The following is a 27,760-nucleotide window of genomic DNA, read 5'->3' as shown; positions in this document are numbered from 1 at the left end:
GTTGTTACCTTTTTTGTAAACTACGTAGCGCCTAAACGCGAGAACCGATTTTCATGAATGAGGTGACATTCGATTCGGAATTTTATGTAGATGTGCCTTTTGGGGGTCTCGACGCTGTACACCGAATTAGAGAGGAGTTAGCCCCCTTTATGTAAGGCCCCCTTCAAAATTATTATTACTAATTACTCTGTAAATCTTAGCCCGATTTTGATAAAATTTGGTAGGATGATAGAGTTAGGGCTCCCCTACGTAACATTAAAGCGGCGATCTGCTCTTACACTAGTTAAGGGGAAGTATAGCAATCGTTTCAAATTATCGACAAGTGAACTGATTTTCATGAATGAAGTGTCATTCGAATCGAAATTTTGTACAGATTTGCACTTTAAAAGTCTCGTCGCTTCGCCTCATATGGAGGGGAGTTTGCCCCACCCAAGTATGGCCGTTTCTAAAACTATTATTACCAATATTTCTATAACGCTTTGTCCGATTTTGATAAAATTTAGCACGAAGAAGTGATTAAAGCTCCTCTACATGGCTGTGAAGTGCCATCATGCTCTTACACCTACTAAGAGGAAGTACTGAAATCGTTAAAATTATCAATGGGTGAACCTATTTACATTAATGAATTGTCGTTCGATTTAAAATCTTTGCCTCTTTGCCTTTTAGGGAGAAGTACTGTAATCGCCCGTTTATTTTTCTTACTCCTCTTAAAAGGAAGGTCTGAAATCGCAGTTTAAATTTGCTTTTTACGTACAAATACCTTCCTATTTTATTAAAACTGTCCGGTAGGACAGTTGTATAAGGGTTGACCATCAAAAACTGCACGAAAAAGTGTAACGTTGAAAAACACCCAACTTTGACAATTTTTTTCTATTTTTCTATAAAAGATAAAATTCCCAAATTTTCTTTATAATATAGGGCAAATCCTCCTTTATAACTGTAATTTTTTTGCAACCACCTAGATCTAATAGGTTTCGAGAAAAAAGTTGCCGAAAATGAGCAAAAACGGCTTTTTCAAAAAATGTTCTTCTTCTTCTTCTTCTTCTTCTTCTTCTTCTTGTTGTTGTTGTTACCTTTTTTGTAAACTACGTAGCGCCTAAACGCGAGAACCGATTTTCATGAATGAGGTGACATTCGATTCGGAATTTTATGTAGATGTGCCTTTTGGGGGTCTCGACGCTGTACACCGAATTAGAGAGGAGTTAGCCCCCTTTATGTAAGGCCCCCTTCAAAATTATTATTACTAATTACTCTGTAAATCTTAGCCCGATTTTGATAAAATTTGGTAGGATGATAGAGTTAGGGCTCCCCTACGTAACATTAAAGCGGCGATCTGCTCTTACACTAGTTAAGGGGAAGTATAGCAATCGTTTCAAATTATCGACAAGTGAACTGATTTTCATGAATGAAGTGTCATTCGAATCGAAATTTTGTACAGATTTGCACTTTAAAAGTCTCGTCGCTTCGCCTCATATGGAGGGGAGTTTGCCCCACCCAAGTATGGCCGTTTCTAAAACTATTATTACCAATATTTCTATAACGCTTTGTCCGATTTTGATAAAATTTAGCACGAAGAAGTGATTAAAGCTCCTCTACATGGCTGTGAAGTGCCATCATGCTCTTACACCTACTAAGAGGAAGTACTGAAATCGTTAAAATTATCAATGGGTGAACCTATTTACATTAATGAATTGTCGTTCGATTTAAAATCTTTGCCTCTTTGCCTTTTAGGGAGAAGTACTGTAATCGCCCGTTTATTTTTCTTACTCCTCTTAAAAGGAAGGTCTGAAATCGCAGTTTAAATTTGCTTTTTACGTACAAATACCTTCCTATTTTATTAAAACTGTCCGGTAGGACAGTTGTATAAGGGTTGACCATCAAAAACTGCACGAAAAAGTGTAACGTTGAAAAACACCCAACTTTGACAATTTTTTTCTATTTTTCTATAAAAGATAAAATTCCCAAATTTTCTTTATAATATAGGGCAAATCCTCCTTTATAACTGTAATTTTTTTGCAACCACCTAGATCTAATAGGTTTCGAGAAAAAAGTTGCCGAAAATGAGCAAAAACGGCTTTTTCAAAAAATGTTCTTCTTCTTCTTCTTCTTCTTCTTCTTCTTCTTGTTGTTGTTGTTACCTTTTTTGTAAACTACGTAGCGCCTAAACGCGAGAACCGATTTTCATGAATGAGGTGACATTCGATTCGGAATTTTATGTAGATGTGCCTTTTGGGGGTCTCGACGCTGTACACCGAATTAGAGAGGAGTTAGCCCCCTTTATGTAAGGCCCCCTTCAAAATTATTATTACTAATTACGTAAATCTTAGCCCGATTTTGATAAAATTTGGTAGGATGATAGAGTTAGGGCTCCCCTACGTAACATTAAAGCGGCGATCTGCTCTTACACTTGTTAAGGGGAAGTATAGCAATCGTTTCAAATTATCGACACGTGAACCGATTTTCATGAATGAAGTGTCATTCGAATCGAAATTTTGTACAGATTTGTACTTTAAAAGTCTCGACGCTATGCCTCATAAGGAGGGGAGTTCGCCCCACCCAAATAAGGCCCTTTCTAAAACTATTATTACCAATATTTCTACAAAGCTTAGTCCGATTTTGATAAAATTTAGCACGAAGAAGTGATTAAAGCTCCTCTATGTGGCTGTGAAGTGCCATCATGCTCTTACACCTACTAAGAGGAAGTACTGAAATCGTTAAAATTATCAATGAGTGAACCGATTTACATCAATGAATTGTCGTTCGATTCAAAATCTTTGCCTTTTAGGGAGAAGTACTGTAATCGCAGTTTATTTTTCTTGCTCCTCTTAAAAGGAAGTACTGAAATCGCAGTTTAATTTTGCTATTTACGTACAAATACCTTCCTATTTTATTCAAAACGCTTTCTCAAAAAAATGGTTATTGAGGATGGTTTGGGGACCGTAACTATAATCATTCTTTAAAAAGATCTCTCCAGTGGTAGTTACGGTTCCGATTTAACACCTTATCAGGTTATAATGATAGAATAGCTTATTCCAAATTTTAAAAAATCTGTAAAGCAGACGTAACTTTGCAAATAGACAAAAAGGAAAATCTATCCAAAAGGTACAAAAATCTCCTTAACAAAAACTTACAGTTTTAAAAGTTAAGTATAAGGGTTGATTAAACGCCAAAAGGTACACAAATCAGCAGTTCCCAACATTTCATTAATACTTCATTGATATAATTTAAGTAATTTTACTGCATTAACTTTTCCTTCACATTTTTTAGAATTTATTAGATGTCACAGACCCTTATGCTGGCCATTTTCGTCTACAAAATATTTACTCAAGTAGCACACCATTTAACTTGGATTGACTGTAATATCTATTTATCTATAATAATCAAACTATTAATCACAGGTGAAAAAGAAAACGTTATAAAAAATATAAAAAAAATAAGAGGCTAAAAAATTCATAAACTTTTTTTACATCAATGATTTTATGCATTTATTTTTATTTTTAAATAAAAATCATTGGTTTATGTTCATTCTTCGATTAAAGTAATTGTTATTTTATGTTGTAGTCAAACGTTTGTAATAATAAGTAATAAATAATCTGGCTTTATCGCAAATAATATAGTTTTCTTCAATTACATTCTCAATCTAGGTGTTCTTCCCACAATGTTATATATATGTAATATAAAATAAAGAAAATAAAGATATGCATATTTTTAGGACAGCTAATTATTCCAGTATTTTACCATAAGTAAAATTAGGGGGACTAAATTAAATTACAATTGAGAAATGAGTAAATATTGTTGAATAATCTACTTGTTATTAAATGTATGTTATTTGTGCTCACGAATATTTCGGTAAGACGAATTTAAGACTGAAATATTGTTTTGAATCCTCCGTGATTGAAATTTAAAAAGTGGCCGACTCTAACTTTGTTTTTTTCTACTTTAACATGCATGTATATGTGACTACTCAGAATAATTCATCACTCATTTTATCATAATTATAATAAAAAAATATTATGAATGAACTGGCCAGCATAAGGGTCTGTGACATCTAATAAATTCTAAAAAATGTGAAGGAAAAGTTAATGCAGTAAAATTACTTAAATTATATCAATGAAGTATTAATGAAATGTTGGGAACTGCTGATTTGTGTACCTTTTGGCGTTTAATCAACCCTTATACTTAACTTTTAAAACTGTAAGTTTTTGTTAAGGAGATATTATATAGCTGCTTACAAACTTCATTTCTATCATCATTGTCCCCAATTTTCTTTGAATTAATACCTGTTTAATACCTTCTTTCTTATTGCTCAATCATTAATCAATCGATTAATATCGATATTATCGAAAGTAATCACTTTCCATAACCTCATCATATTGTGGGACATTAGTAACAGAACTATTTAGAACTGCAAGCAGATTCGCAAAACATTTCAAATGAGTAACAAACTATCTCAGCATTTGAGTCAATTTCTGTCTAAGTTCCAATGATTCCAATACGATTTCTGCAGTAAAATTTGCTTTATAGGGTAATTTTATTTATTGAAATTAAGAAGCTGTTTTGAAGCATTTGTGACTATATTAACCATTGATGTGCCTAAAAAAATGTGAATAAATTTCTATCAAATATAATTTTCTCAGATATCTTTGAGAAAAAGAAATTTTTTACTAAAATTTGCTTGAGAATAAAGTGGACCTTTAATTTCACAAAAAAATTTTATATTAGTTTATATTATTATTTTGGTCGCCCCTTTTCGAGATAGAAATTATGAGCTTTTTCTCTTTGTAACACTTCTCTGAAGTGTCATAAATGTATCTTTCCAAAGAATGTTTAGGTAACAGGTAAATGGTTGGTTATAAAAATGTATTACTTCGCTTCATTCTGTTTAAAAGTGTTCACGTGAGAAAGTTAGAATAGTTTTGGATAGTTTTGTTTGGTAATAAAAATAGAACATCTAACTGTCAAACAAACATTATGGCTAGTTGAAAAAAAATAATAATTGGCAGTTATAAGTACGATATTTTGTTTTATGATTGTTTTGGAACCTAAAATGGAAGTTTTCTAATAAAAATGCATACAATGATATGCACACACAAACAATGATGTGCCCTACATTATAAAGAGAATTTGGTATTTTTTTTTTTATCTTTTATAGAAAAAGAGGAAAAAAAAATTGTCAAAGTTGACTGTTTTTCGAGCACTTTTTGACGATCAACCCTTATACGACTATCCTACCGGACAGTAATTATGTAAAAATAATCTTTTGTGCCATTTTAATAGTGCAATTTATATAAATATTTATTTATTTATTTTTGGGAGTGGGAAGTGATTAGATCATATTAGTGTAATCGATTGCACTAGTGATTCTCGTTGACGTCCGGAAATGCTGACCTTACAGTTTCACTTCTTAGAAGTCTAGAATTATTCACTTTTCAGAGACGCGTGAGAATATTAAAATCACTTCTCAATTCACTGCGATATCGCCCTCATTAAAATGCCAAAGAACAAAAAATAGAAAGATGCGATGTACTAAATTTATCATTTGAATCATGAATGAGAGAAGTTAAAGGCAGAAATTACTTTTTGTCACTTCATTAAACTCTAACTGGTCTGAAAGATTTATCAGATTTGTAGGAACTTTGGAAGAAGTAAAAGATTTATTGATTAGTTGATTACGCCTTTTTACTTAAAATTTACTTACGATTCTCTTCTACACCATTTGTAAAAAGTAATACAATTTATAAATTAATTCTATTCTTAAGAATTATAATTATATTCATTAAACTGGAGATTTAAGCTTATTTAGAAATCAAGTAGGTACATTTTTACATGCTTTTTAGGCAAAATAATTTCATGTAAACTAAAACATTTGAATTGCTGAAAGAAATCTGATATTTTAATTGTTCATTAAGTGCATTTTACATTCTTGATTAATTCCTGATATGAATAACTAAACCCCAAAATAAGAAAACACTAATATACTCGAATTTTCAGGAATATATTAAGGTACAACGTACATTCTTTGTATTTAACTTCTTGAAATCATTTTTAGAATCTCAACATTCTACAACTATATCTTGAATTGTTCCTAACAGCTCTAAAAAGTTGAATACTTTCTTCGAAACATGTAGAATAATTTCGAATGTAATGGAAAATTAAAAAAATATTCAGCTAGAATCGGTTTCTCCATTATTCCATTTAGAAAATTCGCATAAGTAAAAATAACCATCTGGGAAGTTTTCCTTGCTTACACAACTTTACTCATTGCGATATAAAGTTGTATTGACGAGGAATTCTGTCTAGTTTAAACATTACTTCCGATCATTTAGTCTTGCTTAGGGGTTTTTATCCAAAATTGGAATGAAACATGGCAGTATTTTTTATTCAGTTAAATTCTTCCCTGAATTAAACTTACTTTAGAACTCTAACTTGAAAAATAAACACCTATCGTAATAGGACAAAAGAACTGCTACCCAACAAATTGTTGTTAAATATGTGCCAAATACAATAGTAACATCACCAGTAACATCCTGTGTACACAAGCTTTTCAGTTGTTATTTACTTGTTAACAAAATAGGAAACATATATAAATACGCATGTCCGGTTTTGTGTAAATATTGATTCAATTTGTTTTGTTGAGTAATAGGAAAGAAGGTTTTTTTCTTCTATGTAAAAATAGAATCGCTTCCTTCCTTCGAATGATTTGTTGAAATCGACAAAGTTTGTATGAGTCTGGCGAAGATTTAGTTTATATAACAACAAGTGGACAAAATATGCTGCTCTGTCCGCCCCTCAGTTCTATTGTTACTGACACACTAGGCCTGTTTATTCAATGCCAAAAAGCTACCTGTCCAATTTTTTTTCCCCCCCAGACCTTTACTTCTATTATACGCGATATCCGCGACCATCTTTCGTCACCCTTGTCATTTGACATTTATATATAATTTTTCTTATCCAAAAATGTATTTAGTTCTTTGCTCCTGTTATGAAGGCAACAAAAAAAAAAAAAAGAATAACTAAACATTCCGACAAGGGGAAGAAACAGCATGCTGAACCATCACTAAACATTTAATGCTTTTCTAGAATCAATTTTGAGATATTGCCGACGTAGTAAAGTTAAAGAAGAATCTGTTGTGAAACAGTCATGCCACAATTAATAGAAAAAGTAATGTAGTGTCTATTTTTTGAATCATTCAACTAAATCAACATCTACATTAACAAATTAAATAAAATCCACTCTAAGGCAACACATTGAATTGCACTTCTCAAAATGAGAATTAAAAACAAGACGACAAGCAAGCAAGTATTAATTACGATAAGACAATGAAAATGGGCGACAAGGTATGTTTGATTAAACAATATCTTATTATTTGTTTATTAGTTTAATCAGGGAGTGGCCTAATAAAAACCAAATCTTCCACAACCCCCCCCCCAAAACTGTGATTCATGCGCTGAGAATGTGCATGATGATAAACTGGAGTTTTCTCTTGGGTACGCTGTAGCCAAAAAGTTACTAATTGTGATCACCATCTTGAAGGTGATTATGTGAGCGTTGCAGGTGTTAGAATTAAATATGTTTGTTTTTTTCGTAGGCTAAGGATAGATGCTGGGACGATAAGATCTTTGGAGGAAGTGGCTAAAGCACTTAATCTCATGGTGTAGATTAGTTAAGTATTAAACTTTAGGACTCCTTTGGATCCGTGTCTATTATATCAGTTTTTTTTCCGGAGAGTTTTGTTTTTCAATGATTAACAGCTCTGTCTTTCGATCTCTTTAATAAAACAAAATAAAATCTCTCTAAACGTAACAACTCTACAGCTCTACAGCTCTACAGCTCTACAGCTCTACAGCTCTACAGCTCTACAGCTCTACAGCTCTACAGCTCTACAGCTCTACAGCTCTACAGCTCTACAGCTCTACAGCTCTACAGCTCTACAGCTCTACAGCTCTACAGCTCTACAGCTCTACAGCTCTACAGCTCTACAGCTCTACAGCTCTACAGCTCTACAGCCTTAGGAAAACTAAATTTGTATGAAAATTTATGGAAAATCATTTGATCTATTTCTTTTCAATTTTCTTACTTTTCTTGAAAACCCCTCAACTTTTTTTTTTTGAAAAAAATTATTTACATCAGACAAACGGTTGACATGGAATCCCCATACTAGACTGAAAAGACAAGAAACTAACCAACGTTACAAACTACTTGCCAGACTACTTGACAAACGTTCGAAACTTAACCTACATAACAAAAGACTCTTATATCTACTGCTACTGCGACCTATTTGGTCATACGGCATCGAAGTATGGGGATCGACTAAGCGTTCCAACTCACTACGCCTTACTAGGCATTACAGTCAAAAATACTTCGAAAACTTCTTAACGCTCTGTTCTATGTATCTAACCTCACTATCCATAATGACCTCAAAATCCCTTTCATTACAGATCTTGCTAACACTCGTTTCTTCAAATTTCATTCCTCTACAGCAGCTCATCCTAACCCTCTCATAGATCACCTATCTTCCTCCACATTACCAGGTAATCCTCTAAGGAGATAGAAGAGAAGATGGCCTCGTGATCTTCTCTTATCGTGAGAGCAAAGCACGTTACTGCTGAGTGGTACCAAAATATTTAATATAAATAAAATATTTATTAAAAACGATTAAGCTAGAAAGAGAGATTGTTAAACCTGAATTAAACCTGTTAATTCATAGCAAATTGGGTCTTGTAAGTAGTCACGTCATGAATTTATTACTAATATTAAGTTAATTATTTCTGACTTAAAAGAAAGAATAGAAACAAAGCAAACAGTTCGTGGCTACTTCAAATTCCGGGATAACAACAATTAATTAAAATATTCTAGATTTTATTATGGAGAAATTAAGCGATTATTTTGTAATTAAAAATCTTGGAGATAAAAATTGCTTCAGTTTAGAAGTTCTAGTAACTTAATTTTTTGGAACTTCTCACAGAGGTGTACGTACGTAGTTGGAAATATTCAACATGAAGATTTGATTATAAGATGAGTTAGTAGGAAATAGATGTGTCAGGTGACTGGTACCAATCTATCTAATAGAGATCGAAGGAATAAAAAAAAAATGTCCGACGCATTAGCATAAAGAATAAAGTCCTTTCTGCCAGTCCTGCCACCCTAATTTGTCCATCAGACTCATCTTTCTCTTACTAAGATTCTGCCTAAGGTTGAGGTGAACATCTTCCAAGGTTAAATAATTTTTTGTTCCCCCTCACATCGAGTTCTGTGATATGGGTTTTCTCTTGATGTCATCAATTGTTATGTTTAGAATGATTGTCCTAAAAAATTATGAAATTCAAGTTTGGGTCAGCCAAAAATTCGGATAAAAAAAAACGCTAATGGTCTCGAAACTTTTAAATAGAAATGTTTGCATATAGTATTTATTCGCTTGCCATCATAGTTATTCAAAACATGTTCTAAAATAATTATTACAATCCAAGATATTTCCATTATTGTTTATTGCTTAGTGTTCATTTGCCTTGAAACTTGATGTCTTTGCAGTTGTATGGTCGCCTTTTGCATATTTTTCAACAGTTGTCCAAGGTAAATAAGTCGTCATTTGACGTCTTGCTACACCTATAGGATAGCCTTTATTTAAGTATTCTCCACTGCACTTTTGGAAGACACATTCATTCTCATCTAAGAAGTACATATAAAAGTAGTACTACAAAGTTTTTATCTTCTAAATATGGATCTATATATTATAGTTAAAAATCTAAAACAGAACCAATCCATCTTATTTAGAAATTTCTCCAGATTTTACCAATTAAATTAAAATTGGCATTGCTTTCCTATCTTTTTGTTTATCTAATGTAAGTCTGAATTATTGAGATTGACTAGAAATATTTAGCTGATAAGAACTGTCGATTCCAACATCCAATTTGGTTTTGGCTTACTTTTTGTCCATCAAGAAGTAACCAAATTTTTGTTGCTTACTTTTACGCTGGAAAACTTCGAAAACGTAAAAGTTTTTCAATTTAACTTCTCTGATATTTCTTTATTTTTCATATAGAAGCCCTTTGAGTTTTTAATCTCTTTGTTTACTCTTAGAAGTTCCAAATTATACATTTTTTTAAAGAAATTATTGAAGATGTCCTTTGAGAAAGTCATGATAATAATTATAAATTAATTTAAATTCAATACGGAACTTTTAAAGATTGAGAATCATTGTTAATTCTTAATAGTTGATACAAGAATGCTGGAGCAGAAAACTGATTTAATCTTATCAAAGGTTCTTTTTTGTTTTTTACGTTGAATTAAACTAACGTAGTTGGAAGAATATAAAGGTAATTGAGGAAAATTTGATGTATCTAAAAGATTTTTCTCTCAAACAGTTTTGGCTTTTAAAGACCCATAAAGTAGGTATATACTGATGGAATTAGGTAATGTGAGTCCTATATTCAGAGTGGTTCCACAGTCAATCAGTCGTAAATTTTCGTCAGCAGACAGAAGAACCATTTTAAATTGGATCAAACCTTTTTGAAAGGACATCAAGCCACACAGCTTGTGTGCAATCTTCCGTAGTTGATTGTTTTAAATCTAAAACTCCCTTTTATCTTGAAAGGTTAAAAAGAAAAAAGAGAAAACTGATCGATATTTCAGTGAATGTGTGCCTGTCTATTCTATGTTCATGTTGTTGATTATCTCAGTGTTTCCTCACATTATTTTTGTCCATGCTACCCACCTAGCATTTTCTCCTTACCCATAGAGCCACAGTAATATTAGAAATGACATACTTTGACTTGAAATGAATGAAGTCAAGTCACCTGCAAAAGTGTTAGCCACATGTTTTTCTAGCCGCCAGGTAACCAGCAATGTTATAAATACAAGTACTGTGCAGGTGTCTTAGTGGATTTATTACGGACAGCCGTTAGGATTTTAGGGTACACTATTGAAACCTGCTTCAATAATAGTTGTACATTTCAGAAAAACTAAGTTTGTTATTAGTTATTTCCCCGTTTTAGAATACTATCGATCTTTTTTGATGATTATTAATCTAATGAAGGAAAGAAAATTATAGCTAATTTCTGTCTTTTTATTTTTTGCCAAAACACTGCTTTAAGGACTAGATTATCTTTACAGGACTTATCCTGGCTAATTCACATTGCAAATTAGTTGTGATTGGAAGTATATTTAAACTGCGATTGAACAATTTTCTATTTTGAACGTAGTAATTAGTTGCAAAGTTAGTTCCTAATCTTTAAAACGCAACTTAATTATGTCAAAACTAAGATACAATATTAATTAATCAGCTTAAGCCTTGAAGATAACCTAGTCCTTAGGTCAGTGGTATAGCAAAAAGATAATAAAAATACTTGAAATTGGCAATCATTTCTCTTCTTAACAATTTTAAGAATAAATGATTAAAGTTTTTTTGACTCTGTGTTACTTAAGAGGTAGTACTATGAAATAAGTAACTAAAAATCGTAAATTTTTGCACCTTATTAACACTAAATTTTAGATCACTGAAAAATTTATATTTTTTCAAGAGAAATATTTACACGACCGGTTATAATAAACCAAAGCTAGAGAACTAGAGACATCAAAACTGTACTCTTATCCAAAACGTATCGTCGTAATTCTGGTAATCCAATCAATATCTTATTTAAGAAAAAGTTGAGAGCACCAGTAACTTAACAAGCCTCGCAACACTTCCCTGCAACATCTTTATTAACTCGTATTTCTCAGTTTTGGAAGTCTCAAAGGAAACTTTTTCATTTATAAAGTTCGTAAAATGTGATTCAGTCCTCTGTGCTGGATAATATCTTCTTTTTTTTTATCCAACTTAGCACGCTAGGACCCAAGAAAACTGGATAGAAAGCATATTGGAATTGAATGTAAGTTCTAGTGAAATTAAGAGAGAGAAATGGCTGAACGGAATTAGAGGTATCTTAAATCGTATCAATTAAATCCTGGAAACTAAGAATATACGAGCCTGGTATCGTATCAATTAAATCCTGGAAACTAAGAATATACGAGCCTGGTATCGTATCAATTAAATCCTGGAAACTAAGAATATACGAGCCTGGTATCGTATCAATTAAATCCTGGAAACTAAGAATATACGAGCCTGGTATCGTATCAATTAAATCCTGGAAACTAAGAATATATCGTAAAAGCAATTAGGACAATTGGAATTTGCATTCACTAAAACAGTGGCCTAATTTCCAGCCACAAAGAATAAATATAAAATTGTATTATTCTGTATTTTTATTAATAAAGGCTGTATTTATTTATTTACACACTTTATAATACAAGAATTATTGTGTAAAAATTGCTTTACTCATAAAATAAATTAAAATACTTTCCGCAAACTGACAAAATTAGCGCTTTTATTTGGAAAATAATCCTATAATTTGTGGCGGAATTACAAAATGAAAATAATTATTGAATATTAAAAATTCTATAAAAGAAAAAAGTATTGGCAAAAATATAAATAAATAAATAAAAGGCGGCAAAATAAAAGGGGCAAATGAGAAAAACTGGAGACAGTTAATTAGAGAAGCTCGGAGACGGCAAGAGGTTGGGGCGAGTGTTGCCCTAAGATGCTTAATTATTTTCTACTTCCCAATTTTCTTTATTATTATTATTATTATTTTATGTTTATCTTTTCTTTTTTATAAACATGTACTTTATTTCTTGTTCATTCAATATAATTATGTGAATATACTTTTAAAGGAATATAATTGTCTCTTAATTGTAAAATACTGTACAAACTTCAAATGTTGGTATTTTTCGAACACTAAAAAACACATTTCAATGTTCCCGGTTTAAGAGTGGCTAAAATAACATGCCATCTTGGTTTGATTGGATTTATTGTATTGATATTGATTGGAGTTAATTGTATTGGAAGTTAAGCTCTAATAAATATTTGCTGTAATCATTCTTTTCTTTTAACCAATGAAAGAACTCAGCATTGTTCTTAGAGTTTATTGTATGCTTCAACTAACTTTGCTGGTCTAAAGACTAGTGAAAAACAGTAACGTGCTTGTGTAAGTGAGAAATTAATGACAAAATATTTCTCTATCGTTTAAAATTACACTTTTTAATTAATTATCCTTAATGAAAATGAAAATATTATTTTTACTACAGAACTATAGTGGCATCATTTGCAAAATCACACTAGTTGTTTATTGTGAGTGGAGCAGTCTGTTATCATTGAAATGTACTCTCTCATTACATCATTCCCATAACACACAGCATCAGTCGCTCCGTACCAACATTTCCCCTCTTTGCCCAAGATGGCGGCCAGTCGATCCCGTAGGACTTGCGCCTTCCTTCCCTCCCCAAATATACCCAGTTTCTCTTCTCATTCCCTCTCTCTGTGCACTTCATCCTCTTCTCAACAAAACGCCGCCCACGGTACTCTCTTTTTCTTTGGCTCTCTTTAGCTCTCTCTCCCTTTACTGAGGAAGAAGAAGAATTATTTAATATCTACCGGAGATGGTCTTTTCAAATTTTAATGACCCCCAGGGACCTGGTGAGCTTTCCACATCGTCTCTTGCAGCTTTTCATCCTCAAGGGTACGTTATATTAAATGGAAACGTCCTTCTCGTCATGTTCTCTTCCCAAAAACCCCTTCTCTTCTGTGCCATCTTCCACATTGCTTTTCCAAAGCTTCTGTCAAGCTCAACTTCCATTTCTGACAAAAAGAATGATTTCTGTTATTTTTTTTTTTTTCTTCTTTTTATTTATTTACCTTTTCTCCCCATACTTCTACTTTGATATTTGTAGAGGCTAAAGATATTTTCTAAGAACAAAAGTGAATTGGAAAATGATGAAATACATTAAATAGGTAAAACGATTTATTTATTTATAACGACTTTGGTTTTGTACAATTCACAAATTTGGTTTTATAAAAATTGATTAATTTCTATAGTTTATTACATAGAACGAGAAAAAAATGTGAGTAGCATGGTTTTGAGACTAAATATTATCTTGAGAGCGGGGAACACTCGAACAGATATTTTTGTTCTGAGTGATCTCTGAAGATGGCCAAAACTGAATCATTTTTCATTCATCAGGTTCAATTGGTTTTGACAGTTAATTGTTTTAATTTTCATATTTATAAACGTTAAATTCTCAAAAAATGACTAAGAACAAAGAAAAATGGCCAATGAAGTCTGAATTGATTTCAAGTAATTTTTTTTTTCTTTTCTGAATATTCAAAACTAAAGAAGGAAAAAAATAATTCATATACAGCAAAAAATGAGGTAATAAAATTAATTTTTAAATTAAAAAAAAAGAATATGAAGAAGAAAATTGTTCAAAATACATTTTTTTGGCAAATTACAGGAAAAAAAGGGAAAAAATGAAAAAGTAATCGGATTATGAACAGTTGAACAAATTCAAAAGTATATTTGCATTTATCATTAATAAATAAAATCGTAAATATTTATTCCAACACGCGCAAGAGGCAATTTTAATTACACAAATCTTCGCTAACTGTGAAATTCATTCACATCTAGTCATTACTTATTTCAAATATAGATATGTAATGAATTTTTATAAATTAAAAAAAAAAAATCTGGTTCTCTTTGAAGAGTACATTTTTAAATATTTATTATACTTTTTATTTAAAAATGTTTAAAGGTATGAAAATCTTTATAAATTCAAAATTATTTTCGAAATTACAGGAAATGACGGAAGCGGAATTAACTCTTCTTTAATTTGGTTTTATGCTTCATTTTTTTGTGTTAGCAAAGAGAGAAATAGTTGGTCTTATTTTCCTTTCAATTTTTGAAACACAAAAATAAAAAGTAAAATTAGTTACAATCAATTTGGCAAGTTAAGTTTTATTTTCGGAACTTCAAAAATTTTTTCTAATCATATAAGCGGATGTCTAATAAAATCAATTCAGTTTCAAATCAATTTCATCCTATTAAAATCAATTCATTTATAAAATGTGACGAATATTTAACACATTCTGTGATTCTGCAGGAATCCATGTTACTTCCAGTAGCTTTGCATGGAAATTTAGTTTTGGTACATTGAGCTTGATGACTCTCTGGATTGATGGACACTTCTTCTAAAAGACAGTTTCGAATAGTCGACCCATTGTTGTATACAGTGCCATAAACCAAACAATATAAATTAAGCATTAAGGTAATCAAAAAAATTAATCTCTTTTATCCCTTTTTAGGCTTATATCCTTTAGTTTTACCTAAGTCAAATATATATTTTTAAATCGTTTATTTAGTTACAATCAACGCATTTTATAGCGTTATGAGCTACAATAACAACAACATATCACATTCAGAGTAGAGAAGTTACTCGGCAACACTCCAATAACATATTACTTTCTACTGACTCCCGTCATCAGAGAGGAGATCGCAAGGCCACTGTCTTTTAAGATGTCTAGAAGTGGAAATGTTCTGGAAGATAGATATTGTACAAGTGGATTGTGATGTGATTGAAGGTTAAGATGGAATTTTCTGTAACGTGTTTTTGCAACTTGTGCGACGAAAGGAATGTTTAAGTTTATGTGAATGGTTTGATTGGTGACGTAAAAAGGAACGTTTACTATAGAAGAATTTTAGAAGCAAAATATTAGTTAGAAATTTCTACCCTTATTAACGAATAATTTGCGTTTACGAATTGAATAATTTTTATAAACTGATCCTGAAAAAGGATATTTCGGGTAAAATCTCAGGATAAAAAATCTGTAATATTTCAATTCCTTATCAAACTAGTAGAAGAATAGAAATGACAAATAAGCAGAGCTCATTAATGGAAATGAACTTTTTCCAATGCTGGCTTGACCAAAAATTGGGTTAAATAAAAAGGCTACAGCGATATTAAGTCCAAATATCTTGAAGCAACACACTCCTGAGGGGCGACACACTTTCGCACGTATACTTCCATACAAACAGAGCTAATAGTGAGTCCAAACTACAGTACGGTAGCTGGGGATACTGCTTACAGAACTAACAATTAGTGTGTACACAACAGTGACTACTGGGGCAATGTTTATATTGCGGGTGTGGTAATGGGGTGCTGAGGGTATGGCCCCAGGGTAGAGAACGGTCCGTGGGAGCCTGTACACTCAGAGAACGGACACTTGGTAGTTGGTAACACTGTGGCCCACTCTCTGGATGTTGATTTGTGTGTGCTGTTGCGGCACTTGGAACGCATGGATATCAGCGTCACACCAGTGCCACTGGTATCGTGCCCACAGTGGTGGGTGGGCTACAGGAAACATTGTCCTTAGTTCTCTACCCCCCTTCCTTTCTTCTTCAGCTATATATACACACACATACATTCACCACTTCTCCGTGTACTTTACACGCATCACACACAAACACCTATAGAAAAGCATCCCCTCCTCACAACTTTGTGGGCGCGTTAGTGTGTCAACCCACTATCTAGGCCCCACTCTGAAGCTAAGTGGTAAAGTGTGTAACCTCCCTGTAAACCAATTACCCCTCAGGGCTCTTTCTAGCGTTGCGTTGTGCTGCATAAACCACTTGCCTCCAATAAATATAACCAATCATTTGCTCATCACAAGTGACAAGTTTGCATTAACTTTCAATTAACTCATTGTTAGTTATACAAGCCCTTCCTTAAGATAAGAAAGCAACCTATTCAGTAGATATTGCATTCTGTACTATTTGAAATGGGTATTTCGTTTTTTATTATTGCACTTTTAACAAGCTGTGAAATATAGCGGCTTAGGGCATAAAGAAATCGCCCTTAAAGCCATTTACAGGAGTAGCATTTATAAGGTAGTGCATTCAAATACTTAGCTAGATACCCTGGAAAAACTATTCTCTTGGCAGCGAGTATTTTGAGCTAGATAAAAGGAATTTTAGGAGATTATTTGTAGGTGTCTCCTAATGTTGGTGATAATCACAACTCGATTAGGAATTCTCCTTTGTCTGAGTTGGCTTTCAGGGATAATGTGGCGCTATTCTTATTTCGCTCGAGAGTTACCTCTAGATTCGTTTCCTTCCTCAGAGTGGCCCTGTTTTAAAAATTAGAAATGTTCTCAACATACAATCCAAATAACAGATTATTATGTGCTCTAGGGCAGAATAATGAACTTATTAATCTTAATTGTAATTTAGTAATGACCAGAGTAATTGTTCTGTTCAGAGTAAATAGTAATAAGTATCCAACTGTTCTGTACAATGGTGTTAGACATCATTTTTTATCCTGTTTGAACCGGTTTTTACTTGTTTTAGTAATCAAAAAGATGATATTGCACATTTTGTCTTTAGCTGCTCTTAAAATAGAAAATAAGGGGAAAATGGCTCCACAAGTATTTAATTGCCGGTTCTTGATCCTTTCCTCTCTCTATTTGATATTGATGACGAATTAAAGTTGAAATGTATTTTCTATTATTTGGCAAACGCTTTAGTTGAGAGATCAAAATTTGTTAATTGTGTTTTGGTAGATATAAAGAGATTTTTAAGAATAACTTTAAAAAAATTCAGTTACATAACTAAATTATATGAAGGAATTTGACTAACAATAATTAATGCTTTCATTAGAATATATTGTTTTTGTAATATTTACATTTTCGTATTTTAAGGCTTCAATTTTATTTTATATATTTTCATTTTTCATTGTAGTTCTTATTGTCTAGCAGAAGCCAACTCTCTTGCTACATAATGCACTTTCTATAAAGCGTTAAATAAATAATAGTAATAATAATATTAGAAATGTATATGAACTATTGCTGACCAAAAATCTCAAGTAGACGAAAGTAGTTTAGCGACAAAATTGGTCATCTTTTAAGCAACGTCATTAATCGAACTAAGATTAGCCTAAATCAAAAAGAGATTCTCTTTTTTTTAAGTTTCCCAAGATATTTTTTATGTTAACCTGCAATGATTTTCAACTCAGCAAAGAAACCAAATACGTCACAAATATCTCATTTTCATTTTTATTCAAAGAAAGAGGCGCCACGGTAGCCGAGAGGTTAGAGGCGAGTCCTGTAAAGCTAAGATGTATTCTGTATACTGCATTCGATTCCCGGTCTTAGGCCTCGGATTTTATCTAATGATTAACATAAGAAGTTTACAGTAAAGTATGTTTGCTATCGCCTCCGTCCACGACACCTAATTGGTAGTTAGACGTAAAGCCCGCCTGAAAAAATAGGCGATTACTTTACCTATTTTTTTTCTATTCAAAAAACGGGGAAGAAAGATTATTGCCGAGTTCAGTCATAAATTTATAGTATATTGTTTTTTCATTTACCCAAAAAAGATGAACAAATACGAACAATTGATTCTTGTAAGGGGTAGTGCTGCACGAGAATCGAGAAAAATCTTGGTCTCGGTACCGAGACCGAGACCGAGACTGAGATCGAGACATTATATATATCTCGTCGGGAAATCTCTGCATAAAGTCTCGCCTCGTCTTGGTCTCGAGCAGCACTAGTAAGGGGAGTTTTGTACTTTCTGATTGTCAATATTGCAACTGTGATCAACCTAATGGGAGTCAATAAAATAATCTAATTAAAAAATCTATCTTTTAAAGAAAAGTTTTAATCAAGAACTGGGACAAGTGACTTAAATGACGCTTTTGTGTGTGCTTCAAAACCATAGAGTTTTGGTTATTACCATTTTGGTGATATATTTTAACATCCGTTATAAGTGAGAAGTTCAAATCAATTTGAACAAAAATTAAAATAATTTGAATTGTTAAATATGGTGCTACTAACAGGTTAACATGTAGAAAGCCAGGTTACGTAATACCAGCAAGAATGTATTGATTAAAAGAAGCTTTACAAATACATCGTGGTCTGTGGTGAATACACTGTCGGTTAATTGGTAAGTAATTCCTTTCTGTTTAGGACGTTTCTGAAGTTTAATCGGTAAATAATGGGTAAAACTATGTTTTAATTCATAAGTGGGGTTGTTTTAGTGAATTTACAGTTGTAACAGACATAGTTCTGGACAATAATGTAGCATATTCTAGATTGAAGATACGTAATACGAATAAATTCTTCGATATAAATAGGTTACAGGCATGCTACCTCTACGAAAGTATACTATACGATTCCAGAAATTGCTCTTATACATATATGGCTATTGTATATAATAAAATTGTATATATATAATTTTTTGATTTATTAATTTGTATATTTCAATGGCAAGAATTTTAAACAAGTGGTACAACTTTTTATAATCCAGTAGTATTAATAGAAAATGGATGAGATTAGCAAAGTAGTTATTGCAATCGATTTTCACGCGTAAATCACCGGTTCAATTCAGCTGATGAAAATTGGCGTGAGTGACAACACCCAATGGTATTACCACTACCTGCCATTGGATTAGTGTAGATGATCACGAGGCCAATCGTCTAAAGGGAGTATTGAGTAAGGTTAGGACTCGGAAGCTGTTGTACAAGAGGATTGAGATGACAGAATAAGGAGTTGTGGTATCTTTAGCAACTGAATTTCTACAGATCGAATATAAACGCAGTAGATAGGACGTTATGTAGGGTTTTATTGGAGAAATATTAAGGCGTATTTTTCGAAGGATTTTAGATTGTAAAGATTAGATTCGATAAAGAAATGTCTAGCAGAACTCCAAACAATCGCAGGCTGCACCAAAGTTTGGGTATAAAGTAACTTTTGTTTTGTAACTTAACATTGGATAGTCTGTCAAGTAGTCTTGCGAAATCGTCTGTTAGTCTCCATTCATTTTTCGTCTAGTGTCACTCTTCCAAGTAACCCAAGTCAATGTAGCAACATATTATTGATCTTAACGCTAGAGCAGGTAGAGTGTTGATAGGTAAAATTACTTTAAATACATTTTTTGTTCGTTCATCTACCATTTTTGCACTAGTTCTTATCTTCCACTTTTTGTTAGAAAATTTGATAAGTAAAGTGTTGTTTAAGAATAATTTTTAACTAGTGATGGTCGATCTATTTGTCTAATAGTCTGTTAAACTATCTGTACTGAGAGTTCATCTATTGCCGCTTAGGTTATGACTGAAAGTTTCATTTTATCTTCTGTTGATGTACTATCTAAAATTTATAACTATTTAGAGTAAGGCTGAAAACACTTTTCCCAACTATAGACACAATCTACTGAAAATTCGTATCGTACTATTTCTTACAGTACTTCAACACCTTTAAGACTTTTTGAAACTTATTACAAATTTCTTAGCTTGTTTCTGTCTGATTGAGGTCTCCAGAAATTATTCTTTCACTGCTTGACATCTCGTTAAGTTCACATAAATTTTCAACACTTTTGAAAAGTAAAGACTTCTTAAAGCTGGTTTAAGGTTTTTGAAACTGGTTTATGTCTGATTTAAAATTAATTTTGACCCCCAACTTTACCCATTTTCATACGACAATTCTTGATCCATATTCATGAAAACTCGAACTGTGTTTTTAATTTAAAATATTTGTTATGAATCGATTTATCATGTATAATCTGGTATTTCCTACTTACTCAATTTTGGATCATATTTCATTTCACTTGAATAATCTGGTATACATTTTCCTGCTTGTGTTATGTCTACTGTAATTTACAAATACTCTACCAATATTGAACGTTACTGAACCAAAGTGTACTAGACGTTAGTCCCAAATAAAACGAAATATTACGAAGACGCAATCCTAATTTTTAGCTTCCTAAACTTTCTTGTTTAAAATAGTTGGTTCACTGAAAATGCCCTGAAAAATTTAAACAGTAAATCCCAGATCCGATAATATTGCATCCGATAATTTGTCACGATCATCATATTTCTTAGAGCAGCTTCAAGTGAAAGAGAAAGATAAAAATGTCTAGGTTATTTGAATGTTCTCGTATTGTTCATCGCATAAATATTAACTCAGCTTAAATTAAAAAATTGGTTATTTATCGGGTAGTTTAAAAATAAAATTTATTTATTTAATACCAAAATGAATATTAAAAGCTTTGACCATATTTAGTCTCCAAAAATATCTGCTTTTTCATTTCAATTAATTACCAAATAATCCATACATGTTTAAACATGTTCCATATTTATTTTTCAGTGAAAAAAAAACCTCTTAATACCATGAAGATAAATTCACCATTTTTTTAATGGATTCCAATTAATTAAGTGTTAAAGATTAAATATGAAATTTCAGTTAAATTTTACATACATTGACATTGTTACATTACTATAGTTCTGCCATAATGTTCATAATTACTTGTCACCTACATTGCATTACATTAATTACTTTATTAGAGTGATGTGAGATTTGTGAAGTTGCTTTGACGTATCTGTTAAATCACCATCAATGATACAGTATCATCTAGCTGATCTACATTGATTTTCTGTCATCCTATTTAATGGTAATTGCATTGTCAGGTCATATATATATATATATAGTTGTTATATTATATGGAGGATAAAGCGGTCTCTTAGTGTAAATTATATTAACAGTAATGAAAGTGACCGAACTTATTGCATCGTTCACAGGATTTAGACAGAATCCTGCAGTGTTTTCTAAAACAATAAATCAATTACTTGAAAAACTATAAACTGCAAATGATCATTATAGGATTATTGGAAATTCAAAAGGGATCTGGCATGGCATTCATACCGTAAACATGAATGGCTTGGCATCAATTTTATCCAATCTGGGCAACTGCATTTTCATCCATTCTATGTGAGTTAAATTGCTGTGATTGTATTCAATTTTTGACATTGCACTAATTTGGGGGAAAAATATTTTTTGATCCAATTGCATTTGTAAAGAATATCTTCAAGTACCTTCTAGAAATCTTAAACATATTGCATTTTTGTTATAATACGGCTCCTGATATTAAGGCTTTGGTTTTAATCAATCCACTGCAGGACATTGTTTTTTATTAGACGCTTATAACCACCTATGAATCAGTAAGTCGATCTTGGGACCAGGTCATCTTCAGAGCTTATTGACAATATAATATTTTTACATTTTTACATTTTACATCTTCTGTCTTAACTGCTTACGAATTGTTTCCTTCTGGACTGATGAATCAGTCAGCAATAACAATGAATAATACTGTACGGTAAGAATAAATGAAGTACGAACTTTCAAGAATTACAATAAAAGATTTCAGATTTTTGTAGCATCCTGCAGTTGCGTTGTTGTAATTACGCCTAAGCCTATCCGAAAGCTATCACCGCACAAGGCAAGCATGAGTTTATCAGACTAATTTTGATTTGAAAACTTTTACAAAAAGCTCCGTTTGAAGTTAAACTGGACCTATAGATGTAGAGTTACCCTACAGTCAACAACGCAAGGCCACTGTGCTCATTACAGACTTGATAAAGAGTACAAAGATATTATTATTATATATAAGAAAACAACATTTCTTAAGATATCCAATATATACTAAGAAGCTTAGAAATATATATATATATATTAAATATGAAAAAGTACATTCTGAAATAATACAATGAATATTCTTCACTTCTGTAAAGTCATTTTCAAGAATGTATACCAATAGAATGATGATATGCGCCAAAAGATAATGGAGACACTATAAGATAAATTCCTAATTGTGTTGTAAAAGGTAGAAGAACAGAGTTGGTATGCCTGGTTCGTCACACAGACTTAATAAGAGTGAATGGAATAGATGGAGTGAGAATGGCAAGGGGTTGAAGTTAAAGTCTGCAATAGCTTAAAGAGGCGAGTTGTAGTATAAGAGGATTATATCTGAAATAGCAGCTAGGAGAAGAGTTGTTAACGGTAAGGTAGCCTGATGCTAAAGAGGAACTGACGGCCAAACCGTTCATAAAGGTGTTGAACTGGTTAATTTACAATATGAAGTGACATTACACCAAGTATTAGCGTGCCTTAATATAGATTTACTTTAAGTACACAAACAATCGATCATGAGGATCATACACAGTATGATCTTCCTTTGTTCTTATTTATAACCACTATTATAAAAACCATTTTTCATCAGTTAATAATGTTGCTTTTCTTTCTTTCTTTTTATTATTTTCTTGATTCTTTTTCATTCATTTGAAATTGGCTGTTTAAACAACTAAATTACGATTAATTTTGTTTGTCAAGCTTTCTTTATTGCTCAATCAATTGTGAAAACAAATTAATCTACCTTCTTTCGATTTAATTATTATCACCTAATATTATAATTATTAATAAGAAAGTTAATATTAACTTCTAAAGACAAGAAATGCCTTACTTTTTCGGATAGCCCATCTTTTCCAAATTTTACAGACACTGAATCCGTACGAGTTTTTATAGTAACAGTACGTGGTGGACACTAGGTCCTTCACTTGGAGCATCATTTCCATTTTCGTAGATTATTGTCCCAAGTTGAGAAAGATTATTACCTATTTCAGTTATAACTGAAATAAAATCATATCATTACGACTGAAATTAGCAACAATAATTCTAACGCTTGCGATTTTTTATAGTATCAATTAAAATATCCATTCGAATCGGGTTTCAGTTACGCTCTTCAGGGCATTCAAACTGACCCAAGAAAATAAACTGCATCAGTACAAGATAGAATTTAGAGCAAAGCTACTGTTATGTTGGTACTAGTTGGCGGCTGACATGTCAATCCAAAATCTCCTACTGGCAAATTATTCATTATAAATTGTTTACGCTGTTGACATGCACATACCAATATCAGACCCACAATGTTACGACAAACATGATTTACTGCATTTAAAAGCTTTGATATGCACTTTTTTAACAACTAAATTACAATTAGTACTGTCCATGTATTAAATGATTCTGAATTGCTAATGATTGCAGACATTAAAGAGTTAAATTCACCTTTAAATTCAATAAATTTAAACCTGTTCTACTTATTTTTAGAAGATCAACTACACTTCTTTATCTAATAAATTGATTGGTACCTCTTATTGGTATCAATACAGGATAAATACGAATTACACTCTTCATGTCGTAAAGAAATATACACAACATAAATTTTATTGGATTATTATTTATAGCAAAAAAAAGGTTAATAAGTCAAAAAAGTAAAGATGAAGTTAAAAATATTTGGAAGGGATAAACTATGAACTTCCCTTTGTTAAAGATAATTGATGAAATATAAACACAAATTCCGAAATTAGATTTGTTTTGACATTTAATTTTAATAAAATAAGTTAATAATAGAGGAATAAATGTAATCTCATCTCATAAAAGCGAAGCAGAGTTAAAAAGCAGTTTATTCTGAATGAATAACTTTCGTGATTTTGCCTTTAATTTTTTTTTAAATTTATTGTTGCATAAATATAGTGATTAATGGTATTTAAATATGTGTAGATAAATATTTTTGATACTCAGCGTCGAACATAGTGTGATGTATTCAAAACGATCTAGGCGTTACTTGGCCAGTGTATTAGAGAGAGAGAAAACACGTCGATTTCTCCTCGGTCTCTATGACAACGCCCTCAACTCCATGTAGTTTATTCATAAAAGCCAGAGTATACCGCTGATGCATGGAGCAATGGAGCCTGGGCTTGGAGCTCAGCAAAACTTTGGCCATGTACATGGTGCAGGGTATAAGTGAGACAGCGAGCAACATAGCATGAGATGGAGAACATAAGAGGTTTGGAAAGGGGAGATGTTAGTCAGTGTGCGCGTTGGGATGTGTTACGAACATGCCGTGATCGTCTGTATGAGGACTAGAAAACGCTCTCCAGTGAGTAGTTCCCTCTCTCCACAGGCCAGGTATAATCAATATGAGAGTCAGGCTGGGCGGGGCCAATCCCCATTGGCGGCTGTAACCCCACTTCATCGTGGACCGAGTTCCGGGGGGAAACTATGCCGCCCCCACTCCATGCACCATGGGGGAGGCAGGCGCGCGCGTTTTCATCTGCTTCGCCCCGACCCTTTGTCGACTTCCCTATTCCTTTTGCTGTGCCGGTACCTCGGGCCCCTGTAGCGGTTAACCCCCTCACAGCAAACAGTACACTCCCCTAAACCTGTAGGCTAAGTATATTTTTGTAGGCGTTGTTTTTTTCCAAGCCAGGCCCCGGTTTTTCACTCTTCCGTACTGGGGACCGGCCAATCTTACGGGCACGCGCGCGTGCCGGACTCCTAAAATTTAACCCTTGTTAACCTTTTTCTTTCTTCTACTTTGTGTAATAAACGTTGCATATAAGTGATTCAGTGCAATTATTGTGGTTATTCGCTAAATTACCCAAAAATTTAGGCCCATTTGAGTAAAATATCGTTAGAGCAAATTTTGTGTCGATTAAAGTTAGTAAATAACGGGAATGATTTTATTTGATGAAGTAGGCTAGTGAAGACTAGTGAACGAGTTCGATCTAGATACATCGGATGGCGCTAACACACTGAGAAAAAGAAGTGATCATCAGCAGACAGGGATCATCCGGCGAGTGGCGCGCGGTGTGTGCGGGTAAGTGTTGGCGGAGATTTCAGCAGGCGCAGCGCCTCCAGTAACCACCCCTCACCTACAGTATCCCCGCCAATTCCGCCTCTTCATCCCGGCTGGAGATGGAATGAGAGAGAACGAGACTGACATCGGTGCGGAGGGGACTAAGAAGATTACGGACAATCCCTTTTTGTGTGCTGCCGTCATTACCTTAGTATTGCCGTTGGGCCGACGTTACTGCCGCCGTTTTAGCCCTACTATCGCTCGCACTCTCTCAATCCATCTCTCTCTTTCAAACACTCTCTTCTCTGCCTTCTTCCTTCTAATAGCCTTAAACCAAGAGGCTGCACAGCGAGACAGTTGGAGCATAGAGCTTGGTTAGCTTGCTGCTCCTAGAAGGAAGTAGTTTTAACGTGTAGAGTGAACGAGCACCATGTAGCGATCATGCTGCCGGACATTCTTCTGGATCTGGCTAGCCCGTGAGTAAATTCAAATCTAATCTTACTGCTAAATTCGACAACAACTATCTTCCAAAATTGTTCACTGACTTTCAGCCCATTAGGACGATCTCTAGGCATTATGAAAGAAAAAATATTTTATATTATTTGTTAACATCGGAGGGAAATCAAAATACCATAAATTCTCACAGAATACGATCTGTCTTCTTAAATAGAGGGGGGGATCCGGAACGAGGATACGGTCATCTTCAGTACTTACAATTAAGTGAAGGACAGGAAAACATATATCTAAACAAAAAGTGCAAATCGAATTTAAATCAATCAGTCCTTAAAGAAATACATTTAAAAATTTAGTCCCAGATTATTTTGAAATATACTGGAGGTTACAAAGTTCTTTTCCCCACCATAAAATTACTGATCCCTACTTTTAATGTTCTTTTTTATACATTGTTTCTTACGTTTCGCCAAAAAATGTTTACCTATTTCAGGGATACATGTATATGAATAAATGAAGAAAAGTTTTTAGATTCGTGGGAAGAGTTCAAAAAAAGCAAATAAGTAAAAAGAAATAATTCTAGTTAGAGTTTTCGCTTCTAAGGCCGACAGCCAGCCAGATATTCCAACTATATGTTAGTCTTACGATAAAAAAGTAGTTTCCAAGAAGGTATTCTTTTTTTACAAAATTTCATTACATCTATTCAGAACAATAAAAAAATGAAAATGACATGCCAACTAAATAATTTTATGAAAATCAGTATTTAAAATTACATTTTTTGTAATAATGGTTTTGGTTTTCGACCGTTGTTATTAGATTATCCTAGGAAAATGTTGATGTTCATGTAGCTCAACATTAAACTTTACAAATTTTATAATATTCTGAAGTAGGTAATATATTTACCGAAAGGTGAAAAAAAACAAATTTTGTTTACAGTATTTATTGAGCGCACCTCAATTACTTTCGAAGGATAATTTTCTGTAATGTATATTTTCTTAGACTGCCTTATCAATTTTAATTTACAAGTTAAGGTTTTTCTATGTTTTTCCAAGTGTTTGTTTATCAATGCACGGTATACTTCACCAAGAAGTACGAATGAACTTAAGTAGATGTGTTTAGAAGGGACTAACGCGATACTATGAAGACTGGATGATTGAATGTGGCAGCACTGTGCTATAAATATAAATAAAAAAGTTATGCCCATTATTTCAGCCTGGCTTTACGCCCAGTTACCACCTATGTATAAGGGAACAGCTATACATGATTTAAATTCCTCTTTATGCCTAGATAAAATCCAAGGCCAAGGCAGGCAATCGAACATCTGTTTATATATTATAAACATCTTAGCTTTGCAGCAAACACCACTAAACACTCGGTTGTTGTGGTCGAGGGGCTGTAATTAAGGGAAATACTGCCCAGTGTGTTGGCTAAATGAGAGGTACTTAAAATGCAAGTAGACGAGATGTGTTATCTTGTATTATTCATTTCACATGTCCACGATAAAAGTAAATGCCGCTAACTAGAGGGTGAAAGCCGATATCTAAAACTTCAAAGAAACAACACTTGTAAGATGATAATTTTTCCTTTTTGTTCTTTACAATATTTATAATTAACATAAGGTCAATAATGTTGAAGCGTTTCAATAGTAAATCAAGATGAAAAACAGATCTACAGCTACCTGTAGGTGCAGTGTCATCAAGTATGTTGCAAGTTGCATGGGTCACTGTCATTGATTGCTAGAGTTCACACTTCAAAATATTGTTTTTAATTTCATTTTCTTTCATTTTAGTCAAACTTCATTGCAACGTTCTTACAAATTATTTATCTATTCTTTTTGTGTTTATCCAAGACTTTAATTTGAAAGACGTGAAGAATTTAATGGAACTTTTGCTGCCATCAACATATGCCTTATACTTTTTCTCAATTTTTGAAGCAGGTGTTATTTTTTTCCATTAATATTTTTAAATGTATTATTATTATTATT

The 27,760-nt window shown here is 32.8% G+C and overlaps 1 protein-coding gene across 5 annotated transcripts in view; it reads left to right on the top strand.

The window, feature by feature from the left end:
* The first annotated feature begins 24,874 nt into the window (after positions 1-24,874).
* LOC141456549 (uncharacterized) overlaps positions 24,875-27,760 on the top strand; it is a 64,256-nt gene continuing 61,370 nt past the window's right edge. The window contains exon 1 of one of the 5 annotated variants that reach the window (XM_074132693.1): positions 24,875-25,347. Coding sequence is in view for 2 of the 5 variants with exons in the window: in XM_074132688.1 (XP_073988789.1) it covers positions 25,768-25,802 (35 nt within the window). In the remaining 3 variants the exon portion in view is untranslated. Of the gene's footprint in view, positions 25,348-25,413; positions 25,803-27,760 lie in introns of those variants that run through there. The other 4 variants (XM_074132690.1, XM_074132688.1, XR_012459854.1 and 1 more) reach the window with 4 other exon arrangements.

Source organism: Rhodnius prolixus, unplaced genomic scaffold, assembly GCF_049639745.1.
Source record: "Rhodnius prolixus isolate KJV_2025 unplaced genomic scaffold, Rpr scaffold_4, whole genome shotgun sequence".
Taxonomy (NCBI): domain Eukaryota; kingdom Metazoa; phylum Arthropoda; class Insecta; order Hemiptera; family Reduviidae; genus Rhodnius; species Rhodnius prolixus.
The sequence above is the reverse complement of the archived record's forward strand: the minus strand, read 5'-3'. Positions and strand labels throughout refer to the sequence as shown.